General features: G+C 36.1%; 2 protein-coding genes across 6 annotated transcripts in view; one reads left to right on the forward strand and one right to left on the reverse strand.

Annotated features, from left to right (window-relative positions):
- Positions 1–7,802, forward strand: part of LOC128240723 (serine-rich adhesin for platelets-like) — a 40,991-nt gene extending 33,189 nt beyond the window's left edge. For all 5 annotated transcript variants that reach the window (XM_052957518.1, XM_052957514.1, XM_052957519.1 and 2 more), the window contains 3 exons: positions 1,441–1,535; positions 1,967–2,149; positions 2,490–7,802. In XM_052957518.1, coding sequence (XP_052813478.1) covers positions 1,441–1,535; positions 1,967–2,149; positions 2,490–2,663 — 452 coding nt within the window. In that variant the 3' untranslated portion in view covers positions 2,664–7,802. The remainder of the gene's footprint in view (positions 1–1,440; positions 1,536–1,966; positions 2,150–2,489) is intronic.
- A 2,602-nt stretch (positions 7,803–10,404) lies between these two features.
- On the reverse strand, positions 10,405–18,142 carry LOC128239776 (galactosylceramide sulfotransferase-like). The gene is made up of 2 exons (XM_052956201.1): positions 18,045–18,142; positions 10,405–13,051 (listed from the first exon to the last, which is right to left on the reverse strand). Exons 1-2 carry the CDS (start codon positions 18,089–18,091, stop codon positions 11,902–11,904), a joined length of 1,197 nt encoding a protein of 398 aa, XP_052812161.1. The 5' UTR covers positions 18,092–18,142; the 3' UTR covers positions 10,405–11,901.
- Positions 18,143–19,856: the final 1,714 nt, after the last annotated feature.

Raw genomic sequence — 19,856 nt, forward strand, 5'->3', positions numbered from 1 at the left:
AAAAGAAGAACCTTTGAACATCAGACTTGTTTAAATGTTATTTATTTTACAACGATTGTTTTTGTTGGCACGATGTTGCACAAGAGTTTGGTCTTGTGTTCTTGGGGATGCCAGGGAACCTGGAGAAAATGAACTTGTCTGGCTTGGTAACCACCAACCATACTCACATGTCAAAGATTTATGTATAGGGAAGAAAAGCAATCATTTAGCATTGTGACTATGACAATCAGGAAGGCTTACAACAGTCATCGAATTAAGACCATCACATGAACAAGTCTGAGTGCTTGGTGTCAAATTTATGCAAAAGCCCTGCCCTTCAGGGTTTGGGCAAGAAGCCCAAGAAGCATTATACCAGTGCAGAGCTTGTGGGCTTGTTCTAATTTTGACAACTGCGAAATTGGAACAGACAAAATCATGTTTTATTTTTCTCATGCGTATAACACTGCTTGTATTTCTCCATAGATTCATTCCAAAGACTTAAGCGTGGTAAACACAGAAAGTATTGTACACACACTGCCGACCCTAATGCACACAATGTTAATGTTAAATACTCTCCTTTACCCATTTATTAGTTCTTCTTTTTTTTCTGAAGAATAAAAGTGGATGTACTGTCCTAGCCTTTTCAGTGATGTCATCAGAAGTCAGGGGGGAAATACATAAATCTTGGCCAAAACTGAAATACTGCACAAGTTATTCAAATGAAACTTGGTACACATGTTGCCAAAGACAATACATTTCTGGTGGATTCTTTTTCTGATAATGTGCAGACAAACTTTAGCGTTCGCTCTTCGGTGATCATGTTCCTATAATTTTTGCAAAGCACCTTGCATTACAGTCTTGTCATCAGGTTATTTCGAAACAAGGCCATTCAAAATGATGTCTCTGCTCGATATATATATATATATATAGTAGGCCAACAGCCAAAATAGATTGCACAAATAACTTGGCTCTGATTGGCTTATTTTAAGTTATGAACTATAAAGTTCCAATGTATTGTTTCAAGCACATCCAACCAATATGGTGTATATCTTCCACATGCAAAACACTGCAGCTTATTACAATATTTCAGTGAAGAATTCATTACAATTTTTCATTTTCTCCCTTCCTAATATCATATCCTGTTCTAAAGTACAGTTTGCAGAGTGGAAGGAAAAAGGTTGTAAGTGACATTAAATTACGAAGCAGATTAGACCACTTTTTCGTCACTCAACAAGTTGCATTTTATCAACCCTTACAAAGCACTAAAATTAGATCCAGCTGAAATAATTTGAATCTCTTCATGCTTTAAAAAAGTAGCCTATTGGATTCGTCTGAGGTACTGAAAACTGATTTAAAATATTTTTATGACATTCTCTAGGCGGCTTTAAGATAAATGGTTTAAAAAGAGTAAATATTATTCATTTAGCTAGGTTTGGCGAACTTTATGCTTGTATGTTGCAGGTGTGAGCCTTGCAAGTGACACATCGTCAGGTTATATGGTCGGGGAGACTGAGTCTACGACTTCCTACACCGTGGCAGCTCCGCCAGCTGGACAGGTAGGCTTCATTCTGAGAAAGTTACAGGCAAATATCCCTGAGATTATGATCCATTTTCACTAAATTCTTTTTGAGTCTGAGATAAGTACATTCGAACCCCATTAGCTGGAACTAGCTTGGCTTGAATTCCTCGTTGGCTGCTCTAAGTAAATATTAAGGCTTGAGGCATCTTTGAGCCGGTCCCTGGTATTTTGAGCCAATGAGTTCAACTGTAATCTGAAAAAGGCTTGAAATGTTTTCAAACTACATATTAAAACACAATCTTAAAAAAGTGGGGTTTTTTGTTTTTGTTTTTTCCAACAGTCTATAAAAACATGAGTCCTAGGTAGGGATGGGTAACCTGAATCGACAGTGTGTTTTTATTATGCTCTGTTATTTTGAGGCATTGAAGTCAGTAACAAACAATTATTGCAATGTGTTCATTTTTGTAGGCAATGGGAGGCAGCCTTGGCGCGGGCATGAACACATTTAGCACGGGCGGCATAAATGAGTGGACGGAGGATCACGTACGACACTGGCTGATGGGGGTGGAAATGGAGCTGTACGCCGACACGTTTCGTAATCATGGGGTCACTGGTCCCCAGCTTCTGGCTCTCGATAACAATAAACTCAAGGTTGGAACCAGATGGGATCATGCTTATTAAGTTTAAACAAGAAATGCGAACATAGTCGTTATATATTGTAACTTTGGCTTATATGAATTAAAGAAAGTTTAAAAAAGATAACTTCTTTAAGATTGTTGATCATTTGAAATGTTTGTCAGTACAATGTGAGATAATGAATTGCGTAAAATAACATGGATATATATGTGTACAAACTATTTTTCGCTAGGAAATCTATCTTTGAAAATGTTAGATAGAAATGAAGGAATATTCCTCATTGAATTTGACGGGTATGTTGATATAAGGAAAGCTTTTGAAAAAAAATCTCAAAATATGTTACTTTGTTTTTCAGGCAATGGGAATTGTTAATTCACGAGACCGTGACATGTTGAAAAAGAAGGTGAAAGAATTAAAGATTGCCATGGAGAAAGAACGTAAACAACAGGAGCGGGAAAGGAAGCAAATGGAAAAAGAAGCAAAAGCGAGAGAAAAGGAGCAAAAGAAATTAATGGCCAAAAAGAAATAACGGAAAGTTGAGGATAGGATGAAATTATAGAATTTAACTGACACAGTGTTCGTTGTATTAATGAAATTGTGATATTTCGATGCTGTTAGTGGCATCTTAATGTAACCAGAGAGTTATTTATAGAAACAGTCGGCAGGCTGGCTAGATTTGTATACAGATTTACTTTTTCAGCAGCATTTGACATAGCTGTCTTAAAAGATGGCGATTATGCAAAATGAAATGTTATAATGAGATATGAACAAACTATAGACAATTGTTAATGGTCTACATGTGTACGATATGGCACAGTACCAATCTTGTATTTTATTTTGTTACTCACCCACGGAGCGCAAGTTTTGCATAACAGACCAATGTGTGCAATGGTCATTTCACTACATTATGTGACAAATTAAACTTGCTTTTTCTCCTTGTCTACCAATCAAATAACCAGAAAAAATGAAATTCAATTTCTTTACATAATTATAATTAATTTGTGTCTTGACCACTCTCTTTCTATCATTGTTTATTTTTGATTCTGTATTATTATTTTCTGCGCAGTCATACCATAAATATTCTCTGCAGAATAATATATATGTACCTATAATCCATTTTCTAGCACACCGGATAGGCATTTCCGGTGAATTCAGCCGTGCTGGAAAACTCCATCTGGCATCCCCCCATGCCAGATTTTCTTCACAAAAAATGTAATGAAAGGTATGCTAGAAAAAATATCTATCATGTGTGTCCGTTCCGGATAGAAAAATCCGACACTCGGGCGCGCTGCGTAGTCGGTAACTCGGCAAGCCTCGTTACCTGGCAACGCAGGTGCCCTCGGGTCGGATTTTTCTATCCGGAACGGGAACACATGACAGATATTATTATTCCAATACCTGTGACAACTGTTGTATATAAGTCGACTATGTGGAGGGGTGACCGCAAGAAGGTTTTATCCGCTTCTATATTTAATGTCACTTGGAGCCTTTTTTGCTCCCACCCCTGGGGATTGTACTTATCATGTAATTGATACAGCAGGGATTTCATAAACACTAAGCCATAAGGTGCTATTTGTGTTGTTGTTTTTCTCTGCTGTTCCGTATGTAACACTTCTATTTTCATGTACTGTAGATCGCTTTAAATTCATGAGGAATTATTTTCGCGACCATCACGTTTAATCCATTTTTGCGACATCTGAGTTTTCATAAAACATATAGATCTATATGAATTAAATATTTTTATACACTGTATATTTTCTATAAAACATTTCTCAGTGTTTTTAATTTACGACATGATGGACCATCAGTTTTCAAGATTAAATGCCTCGCAAAATTAAAACTCTCGTGAAATTAAAGCAGTCTACAGTAATCACTTAAAACATGCTGCTACTGTTTGCTGAGATTATAAATGGAACAATGATTCATAGATATTTTCTGTATTTTAACCATATCAAAATTAATTATTGATTTTAGATACTATATGAGTATAGGTAGTATAAAGTGCGTTTCGAAGGTTGAATGCGAAAATGTTTTATCAACTTTTTTTATTTCATGTCACTTAAAGCCTTTTGGCTTTAGTACCATTGTTTATACATAGGCAGATGTAATATAATTGTGATTTCTATAATTTATTTATGACATAGAGTTGTATAGTGATTAAAGTTCAAAGGATACAAAATTTAACGATAAATAAAACGCTTGGTTTGATAATGCGCAGGGGAGATATAGTGAGAGAAATTATATCATATAAAAATCTGTCATTTTTTAATCAGATTTTTCTCAACATCTTTCTGTTGAAGTAGGCCTGAAATTGACTTGGAATAATTATTAAACACTGAACACGATCTTTACTATGCTGGCAATAATTTTAATAATAGTCTGTGGGGAATTACCACACGTTATCCTCAGTTGAATTCAGTCAGTATGTACTACACTGTGAGGGTTGTCGGATAGCAGCTGGTATTCTATTATATTAGTGTATATTACTGGGTTGTATGGTTTACACAGATGGCATTTACCTGACACATGTTAGGTGGGGGTGGGGGTGTTACCATAGTTGTAAGCACAATTAGATTTAGTTACTGTCAAACAAACCTGACCTCATTCACCCAAATTTTGATTAATTAATATTGTTTGTTTAATTTGTTGTTCGAATTGTTATTGGTCTGATTATCTTGGATTTTTTTTTTACAAAATGAGGTTTGATTACAAACTAAGCTAAATTAATAAATTCTTTCTCATAATATTGTGATAATATGGTTAGTGTTGCTCAAAAAAACTATCAGTGAGTCTTAATTAAGCAAAAGTGAGGGGGCAGGGGATGGGGTGTGGTGGGGGTAGTTTGGTTGAAGACAGGGCTTTGTAAGTGCTGATTATGTTAACAGCGCTTCAACTGTTTAATAAGGCATGAGTACAGTTTAGCTCATGTTAATATGGGATATTTCGTTCCCGAGTGGATTATTTGATTTTTCGTCTCAATAACAACATCAATTTAGGAGAATTTTAAAGCCATTTTTTGTGAGATCCAAAGGCAATATTAATCTGGAACGCAACAAGCAGAAATCAGTCTCGGCATAAAAATGTATGACCTATTTTTGCTTTTTGCGATTCACATTATAATCAGCCTGAGGTAAAAATCTGGCATGTAAAAAATATTCCACATCAAGGGATTGTTAGAATAGGCTGGGTAGGACGAAGGGACAAACTTTTGTTCTACATTAAACCAAGCCATCATGATAGGGATGTTCTCTTGATAAGCCATTAGGCTAACACTGCTTATTATAGATATTGCAGCTCGTAAAGAGAACAGTTTATGGTGCTTTTAGCAACACGTATGTATGTATGTTTGTAATGCAGTTTCATGTTACAACATTTATATTATTATAATATTTTTTAGTTTCCAAAATGTTTTTGAAAATCAAAATTTTTCCAGTGCTTGCTTATATAAAGTAAATAAATATGTGATAAAAAAATTCCTAACCCTTAAAAGTTAAGATGGAAATCTTGAATAACAACATACATACAGGTTATTGCTTAACAATTGCTTAACATAGTTTTGTAATCAAAGCACTTAAGCTTTGATACTTGTGAAATGTTTCACTGTTTTAAAGTCTGGTTGTATAACTTCCTGTTTTGTGTCAGGTTGTTCAAGTAGGTTGTAGGTTGTCTGAAAGCCCGGACATGTTTTGAAGCCTGGTCCTTAAAGACGTCGAGGACGTATTTGAGAAGCTGTCACCAATGCAGGCTGCAACAAAACTTCATAAGAATCATATTGATATTAAATACAACATTTGAATATTGCAATGCTTAGGCCAGGTATTCTAGAGTTAAAGATGATTTGGACATCTTTAACCAATTTCATAGTAACCAATTTCATAGTGTATTAAAAAAACAACATTAAAATAAGCCATCGATAGTTGTAGGGCAGTTGTGTTGTGATTTTAGGGTCGGCCTGAATATGTGAGGGCCAGATTTAAAGGTGACGGCCACAGTTGGAAAGCCTGTCCATCCGTGAGATTGACAAGACACCAATCGTCCTCTCAATCCCAACCACCATCCCCACCCCCAAGACTCCCCCCAACCCTAACCCCACCCTAATGTGTCATGTAGATCTGTCATATCAAACACCCACCCACTGCTTACATCATGCAGGCTCAGTGCAGGACTGTCACAACTTCTATTTTTTTGAGAATTACGACAGTCTTCCACTCATTCACCAATCTGTCTAACACCAATTAAAATAGATACCGTAGTTTCTTGTTGTCTCACACTTTTGTCCTCCTGTACTTTATATGCTTGATCATTCAGTGTCATATTTTAATACCATTTACCAAGGTTGTGAATTTTCGTCATTTTTTTGTTAACATTTTATTTTATTACCTTTCTGTACATATTTTTTAAAATATATATTTTAAGGAGCGTTTGTAAGACTTCAGTTACTTCGTCTATACGTTTAGATACTTACTGCTGTCTTTAAATCACTCCATGATTCGCCAGGTCAGTTTATATATAATTATAGTAATTGTTATCTAAACCGTATGGGCTTCAATCAAAACTTGCATCAATAGATCAATTATGTATTAATTATGAAATGAAAAATCATTAGGTTTTGTTGAAGTCCTTTTTTATATAGTTGCGATAAAGGGGGCTAATTGGTTTGTTTTGTATTTGAAAACCAGAAAGAACAAATTTACGTACACAATAATTGTACATACAAAAAATGGTATATATTTCATTTACATTTAATCTGTTCATTTTTTATTGTATTTTGTACATAGATATCAATTAAGAATACAAATTTTCTGACATATTATATTTTTTCATAGGGAGAAAGTGTAATTAATCGAATAAAATCATATTTATATGAATATATTGTACAAGATGAATATTGTATTAACGTGTTCTAAATTTCTGTTCAGTTGTGATGTAATCCAGAAGTTGAGTTGAGTTGAAACTGTGCTGAGAATGTACACTATTAGTGCTGTACGGTGTTGTAATACAAACACAGTGCTTTAATGTGCACCACTTGGTGAAGTGCAGTACACTGTTATTTGGTTGTATTGTAGCTTGGAGCTATACAGGGGTTAAATTTTCACATTTTACGGGGGTTAAATTTTCACAATTTTCTCATAAAGATCATGAATTTTAACCTTTATAAATGAAAGAAAAAATTAGATAAATGGTATAATAATTTTCGACTTCGCAAATTTGGTTAAAAGGTAAAAAATAACAAAAACATGACATTACAAAAAATTTAAATCTTTACAGTACCAAATAAACAGTTGTGCTGCACTGTACACATGATTTACCAAGACCATTGCACCCAATAGTGCTTTGCTTTTGTAAAGTACAGTGCTGTGCATCATAACACTAAGTACAGTACGTTTCTAAGTGGTGTACACTATCTGTATTATATAGGTCTATACTCAACTAGAAACTGTTGTCACGAAAACACTATAAATGAGCACACACACAAGAAATAAAACAGTACAGTGCTGTTTTAACATCTCGAAATTCTTGAACTGTACAGTGCTCCACTCTGCTGATAATGTATAAGTACAGGGCTGTTCTGTACACCATGCCATACAGTTGTCTCAATGTAGGCTGTAAGCTATATACTCCTGTATTCTTTATACTCTTTCTATAAATAAAACACATACAACTGAAACCTTTCTTTGTTTTTTGTTCATTTCAGTTTCATCTTACATATTACTGTACCGGTATTTCGTACTACAATAAAAATAAACACAGTTATTAAATAACTGATCAGTTATGCTCTCAGGAATGTCAGTTAAAACCATATTCGTTATTATAAATCCATTTAAGAAAAACTGTTAATAAAGATTCAGTGGTATTTTTGTGACCACTTTGAGGCTTTTAAGTTCAGCCATATACACCAATGCTAAAACAAACGTTTTCCCCAAAAGTCAGTATGAAATTCTGAATTCTTGTTCCAATTTTTATTTTTATTTATATCATCAGAAATAAGACACCAACCAATGGAAAAATGGGTGTTTTCTTAAAGAAACAAACTTTAATCACATTCAATATTGGAACTGCAAAGTTTAGTCGAAATTAACTATTTTATCCAATCAGACCGGTCCGTCCCCATTCCCATAAGGGAGAAGAAAAATACACTGCAAGTACATGCCATTAATGGTCATACTTTACCTTGAAGATGCGGTAACAGCCTTCGATGACGGTTTATTGTGCATTCTTTCATTTCTGGTTAAAATTGGACTTTCATTAATTTTAGTGAGAATAACGCATTTTACCCAATCAGAAAAGCTCGTCCCTATTCCCATAAGGGAGAAGAAAAAAACACAAGAGTGCACGACGTAACATTCTAACTCGTCAGAGTTTCGAAAATGACAAATCTAACGCTCTGTTGTACGCATAGCATCATCCCACTGGAGTATGAGAATGTTAACATAACTGTCCATACAAATGGTCATACCTCAGACTGGAGGTGTGGGTATTCACAGCCGTCGATGAAGAGTTCATTGGTGGTGTTCAGCTTATCAGTTTACAGATCATTCTCATTCATAAGAAGTTTGATAGTGATAAATCTATCTAGCACCATCACTCTGATGTACGAGAATGTATACAAATACAGTCAAACCCCATTGGCTCGAACTCTCTTGGCTCGAATTTCTCATTGGTCAACAATCCTGCTTGGCTCGAATTTTCCTTGGCTCGATGTATTTTCGCCGGTCCCTGTGAGTTCGAGCCAACAGGGTTCGACTGTAGGCTAAATAATAGACGTTTCTACCACTGAATATGAGCCTGTCCACGTCCATTCACTATATTAAAGGAATATTGATAAACACCAACTTTCCAAGGTGTGGATATTCACAACCGTCGAAGAGTTCATTGGGGGTGTTGAGCTTACCAGTATACAGCTGACTGATAGACCTTTCTATCACTTAACATGAGCCTGTCCACGGTCATTCTCTATACTCAAGGAATATTGATAAACACCAACTTTCCAAGGTGTGGATATTCAAAGGCGTCGATGAAGAGTTCATTGGGGGTGTTGAGCTTACCAGTATACAGCTGACTGATAGAAGTTTCTATCACTGAACATGAGCCTGTCCACGGTCATTCTCTATATTCAAGGAATATTGATATATAAAACTCTAACTTTCCAAGGTGTGGATATTCAAAGGCGTCCATGAAGAGTTCATTGGGAATGTGGAGCTTACCAGAGAACAATTGACTGATAGACGTTTCTATCACTGAATATGAGCCAATCCACGGCCATTCTCTATGTTAAAGGAATATTAACAAACACCAACTTTCCAAGGTGTGGATATTCACAACCGTCGAAGAGTTCATCGAGGGTGTCAATTTTACCAGTATACAACTGACTGATAGACGTTTCTACCACTGAATATAAGCCAATCCACGGCCATTCTCTATGTTAAAGGAATATTAACAAACACCAACTTTCCAAGGTGTGGATATTCACAACCGTCAAAGAGTTCATCGAGGGTGTCAATTTTACCAGTATACAACTGACTGATAGACGTTTCTATCACTGAACATGAGCCTGTCCACGGTGATTCTCTATATTCAAGGAATATTGATATATAAAACTCTAACTTTCCAAGGTGTTGATATTCAAAGGCGTCGATGAAGAGTTCATTGGGGATGCGGAGCTTACCAGAGAACAATTGACTGATAGACGTTTCTACCACTGAATATGAGCCAATCCACGGCCATTCTCTATATTAAAGGAATATTAACAAACACCAACTTTCCAAGGTGTGGATATTCACAACCGTCGAAGAGTTCATCGAGGGTGTCAATTTTACCAGTATACAACTGACTGATAGACGTTTCTATCACTTAATATGAGCTAGTCAACAGCAATTCTCTATATTAAAGCTACACTCTCACAGATTGGCCATTTTGACAACTTTTTTTTAAGTTTTGTCTTTAAACGAGCCAATTTATGTGAAAATGGAAACCAGTCATAAAGGACTGCTGACAAAAAATGGATTGCAGCTTTATTATTTAAGTTCAAAAATTGAGGTTTTATCACTTTTATGCATTTCATTGAACCGTTAGTAACGCTTTAACCCATAAAACATTGATTTTCGAACGGAAATATGAATATCTGCGATCTGATCTTTAGTCAGCAGTCTTGTATCACTGGTTTGCAGATATTTAAACAAAAATTTACTCATTCTAAGATAAAAATAAAGAAGTTGTAAATCTGAAAGAGTGCAGCTTTAAAGGGACATTGACGAACACAAACTTTCCGATTCTAAACAATACATGAAGCATTTATTTGACATCAATTTGAAGTGACAAAAGTAATAATATAAAATTAAAAAATAGGTAAAAAGTATCAAAACGATAAGAGACTAACACTACAAAGGAGACCAATGTCTGGAAACAAGTCGTTGATATACGTTTTTGGTACAATTAAAGTCAATACTGATTCAGTAAAATATAATGCATAACACATAATAACATTTGGTAAATTCATGAACACAACCAAAGAGTAAGAGCGGATTAGTGGAGAGCCATGAGATATTTAATGATTTTGCGGACAGACATTGAAGCGCAGACATCTTTCATCCTTTAATCTCATGTCAATATTAACTACAGTCAACGCCCGTTGGCTCGAATTCCTCTTTGGCTCAAACTGGATGTAAAGGACCGATTTCTTAAAACTGAAGGTAAGCATTCCCGCTTAGCTCGAATTTTCCGAGACTCGAAGTATTTTCGCCGGTCCCTGGGAGTTCGAGCCAACGGTGTTCCACTGTATTCGTGATGGTATCTCAAATAGTGTGACAGTCAACACTATACACTAAGCTGTAAAATTATTTTGGACTGAAAGAGTCAACCTCATGTTGAAAGTATAAACATGAAGATGAAAACATTCCGGGTAGAGAGCAATCCCTGTTTCTAAAGCGCATATAACGTGAAGCTGCAAGACTACTCTTCTTAAAAAAACGCCTATACCAACATGCGCTTAAATGCAGAAAAAGAAATGCGCTTACTGAAATGCGCTTACTAAGCAGAAAAAATCGCTTAAAATGCAGAAAAAAGTGGCTTAAAATGAATAAAAATCGCTTAAAATGCAGAAAAAATGCGCTTAAGTGCATAAATGCGCTTTTAACGCAAAAAAGACACACTTTGTTTCCTCTGCAACACATCGGAACGTTTTGTGCTGCGATGCCCATCACTGGGCTGTGTTGAGTTCTGATTGTGACCGACATTATTTCTGGGATCCATTCAACAACGTTAATCAACGTTTCTTGTGCCTCTGACCAAGTCGTTGTTCAGTACATCATTATCTGCTGGCCACATGTGAAACATCATATAATACAACCAGACCACCTCCGTAACGTTGTGTAGTGGATCAGGTTGGACGGTGTCAGGATTAGGATGCTGAGTCAGCTGGTTCCCGGACGGAGAAGTGAACTCTTGATTGTCTGCCTGTCCCAGTAGTCTACCCAACTGTGTGTGTTAAGCCTTCTTCTATACAGTTGGTTTCAGAACTTTTTTATGAAACGTAAATATACAAAGTTAAATAAACTGTTAAATCGTAGATAATAATTCGGCGGTGAAGGAACTATACATGTGTGAAATATTTTGTTCAACGTACGGAAATTGTGTTTCTCCTATGTAGGAGGGATAAAAAGAAGAAGATCCAAGATTTCCGTTGAAGACAGCGCCGGACGGCCCTTGTATCTCCCAAGATCAGAATTATATGCCAGAGCATTGAGTATTGTTTTACAATATGATCTGAATCACGGCACAGCTTTTCTGCGTCCAAGTTCGCTTCCTTGTATACGTCGCAGTAAGGAGATAAAATCAAGCTCTTCTTTGACCATGAGCTGACAGTCATCACTGCTCACGCTGATTCCGGCTCCCCAGACGCTTGCTTCTATCTCTAACAGACCCTTGTTGACGCCGCCCTCCGCACGACAGAAGGCTGCAAGGCGCTCAAGAACGCTCTTAAAGTGTAGAACTTCCTGGTGGATATCGGAGGACTCTGATCGGAACTGGCGCCAAAATCGCTCATAAAAATGCTCATATACATAATAGTCGAGTTTATTTCGCTGTCTGAATTTCGTAATATCATCTGGAGTAAGGTCCTGTACCGACCATCCTTTCTTGCTATAAACATTGTTCGATATATACAAAATGTCTTCAAGTTTCCAATTAAAATATCGTTTCATTAATATCAACGACTCTTCAAAATATTCCACCAACAGCACTAGCTTAAATATGCCATCCAATTCTGTCAATTTTGCGTAAACTTTCTTTAGAGCGGTGGTTCCGGGAAAACCAAAGTCTCTAGCCATAGTGTTCTTAGTGTACGAGAAAAACCCGGGGTCGTATTTGGGATTACGGATGAGCTCGGTGACTCTGTTCCCGCGAATGGCGGAAAGATAAGAAAGCTGCTGGGCAGGCTGTGAGTAATAGTTGACGGAAGACACAAACTGTTGAAGAGGCTCCCGCACGATCGCTATGTACTTAGCGTCCACCGGAAGCACGCTGCCGTACGTCCGTATGTTAAACACTCCATGTGTACACAGTATGTCATGGCCGCCACGTAGCCGCGGAGTCACCACCGGAAGGTGGTGCGACGCCGTCCGTGAGAAGTAATTAGGGTGATCAGTGAACACAAACGTCAAATTGCGTTTCATACCAAACCGAAAGAAAATATTTTGCATCGTGGAACTGGCGGCTTTGTGTACTTTAAGGAAGCCAATATGGCGAACCTCCTGGGTGGCGTGCGGGCTGGCAATCCAGTCTGTAGCGTTAACGGAGTGACTGGCGGGGGAGTGCCACAGGTGCTTGATGGTGGTAGCGGCTGTTGCGCCATGACTACTAGGAAGTGACGTCTGGTGTGCCAACATGAACACAGTCACCAGCCCCGAGCACACGAGCCACCTGAAAATACAAATAAACGATAATGCGTGTATATATACCCAAAGGCAGATCTAGATGAAACAACTTAAATTTAAAAATTTAACTGTATCAGTGATTGTAAATAATTAAACTGAAATAACTGATTTCCTCTGAAGCTAATGAGAATAATTCAAATTATCAAATGAATCGAGTTATAATACAGAGCATACGAACAGACCAGAACATAACAGAACAAAGTGTATATCGTATAAAACAGTTCATATAATAAAGACAATGATATAAGTCAAAGATGACCCTTGATCATTGATAATTTGAATATTCTGCATATATACAAGATGCAGTTACGTTGACAGCACCAACCTATTCCCCCCGCCCCCCTCCCACCCCTCAAAATCAAAATTACTAAAAAAAAATAAAAATAATAATAATATTTCCAAGACCAAAATGATTGGAACATGAGCAAAAATCACAGACACCCAAATACCATTCGTATACATTCGAATTTTTGGTTGATAGTTTTTTGTGATTTATGATCATGTTCCAATCAGGGTGGGTTCTGTAAGATAACTCGGCGGTCACGTAATTTTCATCTAAATTCCGAAAACACCACTGATTCTGATCTCAAAAAATCGTAACAACTCGGCCATCTCCGGCAAGCTTTGAGACAATTCTGTTGGATAATGGCCGAGGTGTTCCGATTGACCCTCTCATGTCATCATAGGGAAACAAGTGAACGCCGTTGCTATGACAACAGACAACAGACAATGTAATGCTTGTTTCCCCATATTTGGTAGTCAATTTGAATAATTACAGACACAGGAAATTAGGAGAAAACGACCACAATCGATATCGCTTTTGTAGAATTAGATGCTATGATAAAGGCGAATCCTTAAAGGACGCAATTATAATGGCATTAAGGACGACAACACAAAGAAAGTAAACCCAGAGAGATGGATGAAACAGATACCGTCGATCAATCGATTTTGTATGACTTGACTCAATTTAGGCTCTCCTTCAGCGATCTATACAGAAAGTATGATTTTTTGTGACAAAAAGTGGGAAAGTAAGGAATATTGTATACCAGTTTAAAATATTTTATGATCATTTTTTTTTATCTTAACAAACATTTTTAATGTATCATACCTAGTTTATTAAACCTCATCCACGGCAACCCAGCGTATCATAACCTATATGACCGAGCAGTGGCGGTTCTACGGGGGGCACGTAGGGCCCGTGCCCCCAGCGGGCCGGCAAGTAATGTTTTTTTTTTGTTTTTTTTTTTGGGGGGGGGGCAAATCTTTATTGATTTAACTGTACAGATAAGTTGTTTTGTCACAATTTAATTTTTTTATCAGCATTTGAGCAAATAAACAACCTGATTATCGAGTTTATTATAGTATACGAAACGAAAAAAATGACATCGGGGCACGAACATTCGATAAAAAAAAAATCGGCGCCGCATTTTACACAGACAGCTGATCAAAAGTAGACAAATATGGCTGCAGTTTTACGCGTAGGTTTACTGTTTTCAGAATATATCATATACCAGGAATATAAGTTGTTTTAACATGTGCACATTATATGTTCGTCATTGCTTTTAATAATGTCATTGTGTGGCAACAAGATATGTGTGTGCATGACGTGCATTTAACAAAAGTTTAAATTCAAAACGTTGCCGCTTTGAAACTTTTCATTTCGGCCTTTATTATCGTCTAGTTCTCTGAATTATGCTAGATCCTTTGTAAATTAATACATAATGATTTATTTGAAACCCTTTTTGGAATTTGTTGTGAAGTTGTTTTTACTTCAGTTAACTTAAATTACATCCAAAGTACCTACAGTATCGTTGAGTGCAATCAATACACTGTAGTGTACGTTTATATAGCACTAATTTTAAAGCGTCAATATGTGTGTCTCAGGTGGACGAGTGGTTAACGACTCAGCCTGTTTATCAGTCGACCCTGGTTCGATTCCACACAACGGCTAGATGTCGTTGTTGTTTTTGAAAGGTTTATCTCAGTAAATGATATCTTTTTAATTAAATGTATCTGCCAAACATTATTGACAGTGAAGACAAATGTTAATTCCATGTCATTATATGATTAAAATAATGCATTCAAAACAAGTTTGATATGTTTATAATTAGTTGTCCCCCCCGCCCCCATTTAGAAAGTCCTGGATCCGCCGCTGCCGTGTATGTCAAACCTATGCATATCTTAAATTGAGGTGCATCTGAAAATAGTTCCTCTATGTTGGCAGTATACTAGCGCCTTTTGAAGACATTAAACCATTGTAATGTCATGTGTAGTCCGGTGCCTCGAGGTCGCATTGTTCACTTGCATACCGATCTAATAAGTCCACTAGCGGATCCAGGCCTTCCCACAAAACAAATTCGTCCAAGTTAGTACACTACAGGAGAAAAAAGGTAATAAAAAATACGCCCAAAATGCACCATTTCGGATTAGAAATTGTTCAAATTGTCCTGGAAGAGGTACCCACCATCTCCCCTCCCAACATCTTAAATCAAATAAATTTCAGTTTTGTAGGAGGGGAGCCAGTCAAAAGGTTACGCCCCTAAATTACGCCCCTCTAACGTCTAATCCCGGACCCGCCCCTGAAGTCTGCTCTGTTCCAGTGACCTACAAGCAGGCCATGGATACCATTAGTGCCATCACGGATCTATATAATTTATAGGTCGTAACAATGCATCAACCAACTCGAAGCTTCCTTAACCTGAGATGATAATGCATCAAGCAAGCTTTCCTAAACCTGAGATGATAATGCATCAAGCAAGCTTTCCTAAACCTGAGATGAAAAGTGATGTTTTTGTTATTTCCTCATCTTTGTCTTCATTTTAAGGTGACTATCTTATTCAAAATCAATACATACACATGTATAACAGACATAAGAAAGAATGTTAGTCGTCATCTTATCGTTGATTTGTATAATTTCCTTAAATGAGTACAGTTTTGTTACCGGTTCGAGTCCCACAAAACGTACATATCAAATTCACGTCAGTATAACTAAGATAACTTTAAACTCAGTGATTGTAATCGCCCAATAAACTTGAACGAATTTTCCAAATTCCTTTATGCAAATATGCGACTCATACATCATTGACGCAATGCACTACAGTCGAACCCCGTTGGCTCGAACCCGTTTGGCTCGAATTCCTCGTTGGCTCGAATTAGATGTAAAGGATCGATTTCTTTAAACTGAAGGTAAATATTCCCGATTGGCTCGAGGTATTTTCGCCGGTCCCTGGGAGTTCGAGCCAACGGGGTTCGACTGTTTATTGGTCTGGGTTATTATGTCGAGTAATCCGATTAGCTACACCGTTTAAATCCAACTAAGAATATTTAATATTGAAAACTTCCCCTGAAAGAATGTTTTATCTTTAAAATGCTTAGTATGATAGTTTATTATAAACAATCGCATATTTTCATGAGTCATGTTTCAGCAAATGCCTTTCCTGACATGGTCATGTGCATATCGAATGACCGCCTCACTTTGCGTCTAAGGCCTAAAAAAAGGTTTGGTTAGGGTTACATCCGTTTGGGTAAGTAGGCATTTTAATTTTTTTATTGGGCTTTATATAAGAATGTCATTTTCACCATTGGAGAATGGTGTTAAAGTAATATTCTGTATTAAGCATTCAATGTTTTAAACTACATATTGAAAAGCAAAAAAAATAAAAAAATTTTTTTAGTTTTTTCTTTTTTTTCAAACTGACTTTAAAAACGGTAGGGTTGGCGCCTATTTCGTAGGTAGGGTCGAACCAAATGTATTTTTTAGGCCTAATGATAATAATTATGTATTGATGTTTTGATGAAAACGGAAACACTGAGAGACCTCTTATTGATGCGTATTGAATATTGATCACAATCGGTTGCTGTTAATTGAATACAGATGTTTGATGAACAAAGAAAACCAACTTCACAAGTACCGCCACTACATGTTAACATCACACACGATTCAAGATTCAAACACATTTATTAAGTAACGTAATAATATTGTTTCTTGTAACATGATAAGTTTAATTTACATTATATATATCACGTGACATAATCATTTCTAATCAATTAATTGCATATTAAGAATATAAATGAAAGAGAAATTAATAAACATATGCATGCATAAATACCAATATCAAAAGAGGTTGGACTGCTACGTTATTCATCCAACATAGACATAGTTAAAAAATGAAATTATATTATTTATTAAATTGAAAATTATTTTTATGAAGGACCCGCTTTAATGATGAAAAACATTTGATAATGACTCTACCATACATTATTTGTTAATTAAGGTATCGAACTAATTAATAAATTAACTGACATTTTATTTCATATGACATTATTATTGACATTATTAAAATAATGTTTCCAAATTGTGGACAGTCAATTGTATACAATAGTCAGTAAAGAATCTTTGTTATAAATCACGAAGTTAATTTGTTCCGCATGTAATAAGCTGAGAAAATCAAATATACCATATATTTACAAAAAAACAACAACCGAGTATTAAATACTCCGAGTTGTAAGTAAATGGTATATTTGTTTTTCTAAAACCATAAGATGAAAACGGTTTATTTGTTGTTGTCGGTGTAATAATACATAACTTCCGTGTGCACACAACGTTCGGTCGGACAGAAAATGTTGTTTAAAATTCTAAAGTTCATTGGCATCAACACATCTAAATGTTATTCCGGAATTTTAAACAACAGCTTTCCCCCTACCATCTGTATTTGTATACTGTACTCATGGGCTTATGCCTACTGTAAATGTATTCCACAATAAACCAATCTATATTTCATTATGTGGATAAAATACCCTCCTCGTAATGAAAGTGCTTAGCAGGCTAAAAATAGAAACAGAACAACAATAATACAACACTTTCACTGTACTATACTATTTCTAAGTCTCCATTCAGCAACATCATGTTAATTAATGCTATACCAAGAATCTAAAGAAATATGCTCATATATGAAACAACATGCAAGCAATAAACTTACCCTATGCATAATTTTCTCTTCCTAACATTGGTGTTTATCCCAGCCATGTTATACACGAACTATCGATGGTGTTTATACCTCAGCGTAGGCTGCTGATGGAGATATCGTATGTTGGGCGGAAATTGGTTCTTAACGTTCGGCAATTTCCGTAAATATCACGGAGAACGGTTGGTTCTTTGCGATGAAACACGGCTTCTATTGGAGAATCTCGTTTGAACGTCTATTATTTAAGAGCACTTGTTTCTGCCTAACTTAAATGTATGTTAAAACTTCGATGATCTTAAAAACGGTATAAAAATATTTGGAAAGAAACAAAATCAAGGCGTTTGTGCTTTTAGGTGTTAATAACACCAAAATGTATTTATTTATTTATTTATTTATTTATTTATTTATTTATTTATTTATTTATTTATTTATTTATTTATTTATTTATTTATTTATTTATTTATTTATCTTTTATCTATCTATTGATTGATTTATTTATTTGTTTTTATTTTATTTTTATTTGTTTTTATTTATTTATTTTTTTTTTTTTTTTTTTTTTTTGGGGGGGGGGGTATATGACATGCTAATTCATGACTCAAAGATGAGAATTCAACATGTAAAATAGATTTATTTTGCTGTCAACAAGTTCAAAACGTAAATTCCGACAAAAAGAAAACTGATTATTCTCGAAACATTTCTGAACTTCACTACATTCTTTTAAAAAAGACTCGTAAGAATTATTCCTCTTATGTTATCCGAATTTTTTTTGGCAATGACTATGTTGGTATTTGAAATGTTAACAAGTCTCGTTCGCCGTTTTTTTTTTTCGTTCAATATTTGTCTCATTTTTGGTCGGATTTTAAAATTACTTGGCAAAAGTGACAACCCTAGCACGAACATGTGTCGCACACAAGACCCCTACCTTCGAGGTAAAGGTCACAGAAACCTTCTGAACATAATACGTTTTGCTATATATGCCTTTCTGATAAAAAGTTCGTGTCCAGTCTATATCTTTCTCATTCACGGGCGGATTTTTTGGCAGATGTGACCAATATAGCATGAGGCTGTGTCGCGCACAAGATCCTTGTTCCTGCCTGCAAGGTCAAGGTCACAGCAATCTTCTAAAAATAGTATGTTTTGCTCTATCTATAAGCCTTACTCATAATTGTGCGGTCCATATCATTCTTACTCGAGTATTTATAAAAAATATGTTGTAGTTGTTGTTTTGTTGTTGTTGTTGTTTCTTGGGGGATGGGGAGGGGGAAATCCCTTTTCAGTGTTTCTGCGTTTGACCAATTATATAAGTAACTCATAAAAATACAAATGAGTTTCATTTTAAACATTTGACCTGCACAAAAGCAACGTGTAGCATGTCGAACTCGAACTCGAACGACCGCCGAATATTATCCAGAAGCTATACGTATGGAGGTATCTTGGCGTCGGAAACTTATAACCTTAAAATATACTTTGCCATGTAAGTCATAGCCTTATAAGTCATCGCCATGCAAGTCATCGCCAGGAAGGTCATTGCCGTGTAAGTCATCGCCATGTAGGTCATTGCCTTATAAGTCATCGCCATGCAAGTCATCGCCAGGAAGGTCATTGCCATGTAAGTCATCGCCATGTAGGTCATTGCCATGTAAGTCATCGCCATGTAGGTCATTGCCATGTCAGTAATTTTCATGTAAGTCATTGCCATGTAGGTCATTGCCATGTCAGTAATTTTCATGTAATCATCGCCATGTAGGTCATTGCCATGTAAGTCATCGCCATGTAGGTCATTGCCATGTAAGTCATCGCCATGTAAGTCATCGCCATGTAAGTCAT

Source organism: Mya arenaria, chromosome 7, assembly GCF_026914265.1.
Source record: "Mya arenaria isolate MELC-2E11 chromosome 7, ASM2691426v1".
In the NCBI taxonomy this organism is placed as follows: Eukaryota; Metazoa; Mollusca; class Bivalvia; order Myida; family Myidae; genus Mya; species Mya arenaria.

Bases quoted from the DNA above. Each gene is read 5' to 3' on its own strand.
- LOC128239776 (XM_052956201.1), bottom strand. From the start codon at position 18,091: ATGGCTGGGATAAACACCAATGTTAGGAAGAGAAAATTATGCATAGG. The intron at 13,052-18,044 runs GTAAGTTTATTG...TTGTATTTTCAG, and splicing joins AAGAGAAAATTATGCATAGG to GTGGCTCGTGTGCTCGGGGC.